Below are 7308 nucleotides of genomic sequence, written 5' to 3' on the forward strand. Positions count from 1 at the left end.
TTTGACCCTGCCATCCAACTTTGGCAGACAGAACCTGGACTCATCACTGAACATGACATTCCCCAAAATGTTCATGTTCCATTGTCTGTGTTGTCGACACCAGCGCAAACGGGCCTGACGGTGAAGGGCAGGCATTGCAGGTTTCCTAGTAGCCTTATGAGAATACACTGTTTACCATTGGCAAAGCATTTTGGCACATTTTTCTTGGGCGCTACCCACATAATCAGCTGTGCTGCTCATCCCACAAAAGCATGATCCTTACAAGTTGGACATCATTGTGAAGGTAAATAAACAGGCTTTCCAACGATGTAAAATACAATGACCATTAGCATTGTGACAACAGAGAAATAATCCACCAAACACAAGTTTCCGAACTTTCTTTTTCCAGTATATATATAAAATAATTAAATAAATAATAATCATCATCATCATCATCATCATCATTTAAGGTTCAATAAGTCTTCGGACCGACGTAGTCGGTGCTCGGGTCCTAATTACATCGACATACAGACGTATGAAATAGGGCTGTCAAAGTTAATGTGATAATTAACACGTTAGCGCAAATTTTTTAATTTCTTTAATGCAAGTTTAGATTTTTAGGTTGTAGCAGGCTCATTTTTAAAGCTACAATGAAGATACAAATACTACTAAGAGGTTAAATAACACTCCAAACTTGCACTAAATGTTGGCGAGGAAAAATTGTCATGGCCATTTTTCAAAGAGGTCCCTTGTACCGCTGACCTCCAGATGTGTGAATGTAAATGGGTTCTATGGGTACCCACGAGTCTCCTCTTTACAGACATGCCCACTTCATGATAATCACATGCAGTTTTGGGGCAAGTCATAGACACACTGACAGCACACTGACACACTGACACACTGACAGCTGTTGTTGCCTGTTGGGCTGCAGTTTACCATGTTATGATATGAGCATATTTTTTATGCTAAATGCAGTACCTGTGAGGGTTTCTGGACGATATTTGTCATTGTTTTGTGTTGTTAATTGATTTCCAATAATAAATATATACATACATTTGCATAAAGCAGCATATTAACTAGGGATCGACTGATATGTTTTTTTCAGGACCGATACTGATTATTAGTAATCAAGGAGACCGATAACCAATATTTTGAACTGATATAAACTGGAAAAACAAAGTTCGGAAACTTGTGTTTGGTCGATTATTTCTCTGTTGTTACAATGCTAATTGGCATTGTATTTTACATCGTTGGAAAGCCTGTTTATTTACCGTCGCAATGATGTCCAACTTGTAAGGATCATGCATTTGTGGGATGAGCAGCACAGCTGATTATGTGGGTAGCGCCCAAGAAAAATTTGCCAAAATGCTCCGTCAATGGTAAACAGTGTATTCTCCTGTTGGTGTTGACTCTTGTTTTGAGTTGTTTGGTGGATGATTGAACTCTCTATCAGTAACAAGGAACAAACAAGACATATTGGCAATTTTACACTTTATTCATTTAATACACCGTCAGGAGCCTCAGTAGCAGTGGAAGATCCATACGCAGCCACAACAGCCTGGCACCTCCTCCTCATGCTGGTCACCAACCTGGTCACACGTTGCTGTGGGATGGCGTTCCATTCCTCTACCAGGATTGATTGCAGGTCAGCCAACGAGGTTGTGTCGGTCACTCTAACACGTACAGCACGCCCAAGCTGATCCCACAAGTGTTGAATTGGGTTGAGGTCTGGACTCTTGGCAGGCCATTCCATACTCTCTACTCCCACATTGTGGAGGTAGTCTGTGATAACCCTGGCTCTGTGGGGGCGAGCGTTGTTTCTTAGAGGATGAAGTTAGGTGCCAGATTGTGGAGATAAGGGATTGCCACTGGCTGCAGAATCTCATCCCGATATCTCACTGCATTGAGATGGCCTTCAGTGATGACAAGCCTTGTTTTGCCAGTGAGGGAGATGCTGCCCCACACTATGACTCTGCCCCCACCAAAAGTTGTTACTCCATCGGTGCAACAATCAGCATAGCGTTCTCCACGTCGTCTCCATACTTTGACCCTGCCATCCAACTTTCGCAGACAGAACCTGGACTCATCACCGAACATGACATTCCCCCACATGTTCATGTTCCATTGTCTGTGTTGTCGACACCAGCGCAAACGGGCCTGACGGTGAAGGGCAGTCATTGCAGGCTTCCCAGTAGCCTTATGAGAATACACTGTTTACCATTGGCAGAGCATTTTGGCAAATTTTTCTTGGGCGCTACCCACATAATCAGCTGTGCTGCTCATCCCACAAATGCATGATCCTTACAAGTTGGACATCATTGTGAAGGTAAATAAACAGGCTTTCCAACGATGTAAAATACAATGACCATTAGCATTGTAACAACAGAGAAATAATAGACCAAACACAAGTTTCCAAACTTTGTTTTTCCAGTATATATATATATAAAAAAAAACATTAAAAAAAAATGTTTAAGTTAAAAACATGTGCAGATTAATACCAACCATATTCTTTGAATGAAGCACTGTTTTAAAAAGTAAGTATGTTGCAAATATCTAACTGAGTAGAGATTGTCAACTGTGAGTGTATTGTAGCATCACGCTTCATGTGTCTACCTAAACTAGCCTAATGTTCCAGAATATGACATCATTAAAGGATGATGACATCACTGTTATATATCAAAGAATATGTAAGGCACTGTTTGTCCCTTCGCTGCCTCCGTACACGTGTGTTTGTTTTTGTTTGTGCCGGTGGGTGAGCACTGCTGGCGTCTCCTGACTGCCGCTTCTCCCTCTGTCAGCTGTCTTTCCTCTCGTTTTGTGCTGTTTCTTCACTGTTCTCCTGAGTTTTGTTGTGTTCCGTCTCGTTCCCACTCTTGTTCTCCGTCTTTTGTTTTTTGTTTTTTGTTTTCCCTCTGCTCCCGTTCGCTGCACTCTCCTCGCCGGTTAGCTGCTAACTCGCTAGCGGAGCTGCCCTGCATGTTTCTCTGTCCCCCTCAACTCCTCTCGAACACTCCACCACTGGAATTACATTAATCATCTGGCTGTTCTCCTCATCATCTGTAACCATCTGTATCGTGAGTACCACCGCCCCCCCCCCGCCCTGTCTAACGCTACCCTGTGCTGCCTCTACCGTCCCTCTCACCACCTGCTAACCGCTAACCCGTCTGCTAAACCATGGAACCATCAACCCTACTCACCCCTCTCCTGTTGCTTCTTACACTACCCCCCCTGTTATTCAAAGGACCCCCCTGGTTCCCACAGTTGTTTTGTCCCCCCATTACCTCCTCCCCTCCCCTCCCCTACTCTCGCTGTCAACTCCTCCGCCTCAGGAAAAACTACCGGCTATCCTCCACTGCTCTCTCCTCTGCTCAATCTGCTGGAATCCTCATCTGTAAACGCTACCTTCACCGTGGCCCCAAACACAACCGTCATCTCCAGTCATCCATTACCCCCACCACCCCGACTTACAACATCCAAACCATCCACCCCCGCCGCCCCCCCTCCACTGGACCCCGCCGCACTGTGAACCTGGCCAACCTCAAACCTCTCCAGCGTGCCCCCATCACACCACCCTCCCACTCATCCAACTTTGCCCTCCTCAACACCCGTTCACTTAACAACAAAGCCCCCATCCTCCATGAACTCATCCTGGACAATTCACTGGACTTCCTCCTGCTCACTGAAACCTGGCAACAACCCAATGACTTCTTCTCCCTCAACCAAGCTTCCCCCCCCAACTTCGGCTACCTCTGCAAACCCCGCCCCTCCCGGCGTGGAGGGGGCCTCGCAGTATTATTCAACAAGAACCTCAGGACCACCGAACTCACTTTCCCTACAGTCACATCATTCGAATCCCTCGCCTTCAAAACCTGCTCCAACACAGTCATTCTTATTTACCGCCCACCTAAACCAAATTCATCCTTCCTCTCCGATCTGTCTGAACTCCTCATCCTAGCATCATCCCTCCCCTTACCCCTACTGCTACTGGGCGACTTCAACATCCACATGGACTCCCCCACCTGTAAACTTGCCTCTGATTTCTCCACTCTACTGGACAACTTCAACCTCACCCAGCACATCACCTTCCCCACACACAATAAAGGCCATATTATGGATCTCGTCTGCTCTGCCAACGTCCCGGTTCTGAACATCCAACCATCCCCCTTTCCCCTATCTGATCACAAACTCATACAATTCACAATCCCTTCCCCATCACCCCGTCTGAAACTCCCCAGAGTCATCTCATTTCGCAACATCAAGTCCATTGATCCCCTCCATCTCTCCGACCTGCTATCTGCTGCCCTCCACCTGGACCCACCCCCCACCTCACCTGATGATCTCACCAACCACCTCAACGCCACCCTGTCTGCCTCCCTCAATTCACTGGCCCCCCTGAGAACCAAAACTGTTTCATTCAACACCTCCTCCCCCTGGTTCACACCCCACCTCAGAAAACTCAAACAGACCGGCCGCCAACTTGAACGCCTCTGGAGAAAATCATCACTCACTGTTCACCTCGAAGCCTACAAATCTCACCTCATCACCTACAAAGACGCCATCACTGCTGCCAAATCTGACTACTTCTCCACCATCATCAATGACCCCACCCGTAACCCCCGAACCCTCTTCTCCACTGTCAACACTCTCCTCAAGCCTCGTGCCAACACCCTCTCTGACCCCTCACCCGATCTATGTAACTCATTCCTTCAGTTCTTCAGCGACAAAATCACCACCATCAACAACTCACTGCTCCCCGTGTCTGACCCAGCAGCAACCACACCGACCCCTTTTCTCTCCATCCCTCTGGACCCCCTGACCCCTCCCCCCCAGCACCGCCTCTCCCGGTTCGACCCTGTTGACTCAGCAACCATTGCCAAACTCATCAGCACATCCAAACCCACCACCTGCTCCCTGGACCCCCTCCCCACCCCCCTGCTGAAGTCCTGCCTCCCTGTCCTATGCCCCTACCTCACCGACCTCTTCAACTCCTCACTGTCCCATGGAACTGTCCCCTCAGCCTTCAAAACTGCTGCTGTCACCCCCACACTCAAGAAACCTGGTCTGGACCCCTCCTGTCTCAATCACTACCGCCCTATCTCCAACCTCCCCTTCCTCTCCAAAACCCTCGAACGCCTCGTCTCCACCCAGCTCCAATCCCACCTGCATTCCAACAACCTGCTTGAACCCCTCCAATCTGGCTTTCGCCCCCTCCACAGCACAGAAACTGCACTCCTCCAAGTCCTCAATAACCTCCTCACCTCTGCTGACACCGGAGCCCTCAACATCCTCATCCTCCTGGACCTGAGTGCAGCCTTCGATACCGTGAGTCACAACATTCTTCTCACCAGACTCCAAGACATCGGTATCGAAGGTACTGCACTCAGCTGGCTCCAGTCATACCTCACCAACAGATCTCACTTCATCTCCCTTCACAACAACTCCTCTGCCACATCCACAGTCACACAAGGTGTCCCCCAAGGCTCTGTACTCGGTCCACTCCTGTTCATAATCTACTTATTCCCCCTCGGTCAGATCCTACGCCACTTCAACCTGGACTTCCACTGCTATGCTGACGACACTCAGATCTACCTCAGCACCAACACCCCCCACAACCCACCGCTCTCCCACATCAACTCCTGCCTCTCTGCAATTAAAACCTGGATGCAACAGAACTTTCTAAAACTCAACAGCGACAAAACACAACTCCTCCTCATCGGCTCCAAATCCACCCTCACCAAAACCAACAACCTCACACTCAACATCGATGGCACTTCTGTTTCCCCCTCCCCCCAGGCACGTAACCTTGGCGTGATCTTCGACTCCACCCTCTCCCTTGAGCCCCACATCTGCCAACTGGTCAAAATATCCTTCTTCCACCTTCGCAATATCGCAAAAATCCATCCGTCCCTCACACCCCCTACAGCAGAGAAACTCATCCACGCCTTCATCTCCTCCCGCCTTGGCTATTGCAACTCACTCCTCTATGGCATCAGCAACACCTCCATAAATAAATTACAACTGGTCCAGAATGCAGCTGCCCGACTCCTCACCCACACCAAATCATGGCATCATATCACCCCAGTCCTGAAAGACCTTCACTGGCTCCCCGTCTCCCACCGGATCTCCTACAAAATCCTGACCCTCACCTACAAAGCCCTCCACCAACTTGCACCCCCCTATCTCTCTGAACTCCTCTCCCCCTACCAACCTCAACGGTCCCTCAGATCCACCTCGGCTGGTTTACTCTCCACCCCCACGTCCAAACTCCGCAGCTTTGGGGACAGAGCATTCTCCAGGGCAGCTCCCAAGCTCTGGAACTCACTCCCCAATCTCATCAGAGACTCTGATTCCCTCACCACATTCCAGTCCCGCCTCAAAACACATCTTTTCTCATCTGCTTACCCGTAGCCCCATCCTTCCCCCTACCCATCAGTCCATGTGTATGTATGTGATTGTTCCTGTGTATGTCGCTTTTTGTCGTTCGTCTCCTGTCTGTCTGTCTCACACCGTTTTCCCCCCGACTATGTTAAAGCGTCTTTGAGATTAATATAAAGCGCTATATAAATCCAATATATTATTATTATTATCATTATTATTAAATGATATATAGACAACTAAGGGTGCTTTCACATTATGGACCCGGGCATGGATCCGAGTACACTTGTCCCCAAAGTCCAGTTTGATTGACTAGTGTGAACGCTCCGTACCGTACTCGGGCACGGTTCGTCGATCCTTACCCGAGTCCACTTGAAAAGGTGGTCTGGAATACGGATCATGTCGCATCATGTTGAAAGGTCAGGCTTTTTTCAACGCCACCGGTCTCCTCAGAAATCTGTATACATAAAACAGTTTCATATCTACAGTATGTCTGTATCTGCGCGCAGCATGCGCCGATCTCATCCTCTGAACTACGGCCGTGGATGATACAGCAGGAAGGCCGGCAAGTTGGACATCATTGTGAAGGTAAATAAACAGGCTTTCCAACGATGTAAAATACAATGCCAATTAGCATTGTAACAACAGAGAAATAATCGACCAAACACAAATTTCCAAACTTTTTTTTCCGAGTTTTAGTTCAAGTATTACAAACTAGGAGTTAAACAATCTTTTCTGTCTCTCACTTAAACCTCAATTTGACAGAGTTTAGAGGTCCCTTTACTGCTATGTTTGTCACATAGATTGAGATGAGACAATGCAGGTGGTTCAACTCTGTTTACGCCAATTTGGCAAATGAAAAGTTGGGCAAACAGTTTCCATACCTTTTTTTAAAAAAAGGCAAAAAATCCTTTTCTGACATGAACGCCTCTGCTGAAAGGTTGTCTTGTGTCA

At 47.8% G+C, this 7308-nt stretch overlaps 1 protein-coding gene across 1 annotated transcript; it reads left to right on the forward strand.

Moving 5' to 3' along the window:
- Window positions 1-2677: 2677 nt before the first annotated feature.
- LOC141775268 (uncharacterized) lies at window positions 2678-6572 on the forward strand. Its single transcript, XM_074648449.1, has one exon. It carries the CDS (start codon window positions 3154-3156, stop codon window positions 6385-6387), a length of 3234 nt encoding a protein of 1077 aa, XP_074504550.1. The 5' UTR covers window positions 2678-3153; the 3' UTR covers window positions 6388-6572.
- The last annotated feature ends 736 nt before the right edge of the window (window positions 6573-7308 follow it).

This window comes from Sebastes fasciatus, chromosome 1 (assembly GCF_043250625.1).
Source record: "Sebastes fasciatus isolate fSebFas1 chromosome 1, fSebFas1.pri, whole genome shotgun sequence".
Taxonomy (NCBI): domain Eukaryota; kingdom Metazoa; phylum Chordata; class Actinopteri; order Perciformes; family Sebastidae; genus Sebastes; species Sebastes fasciatus.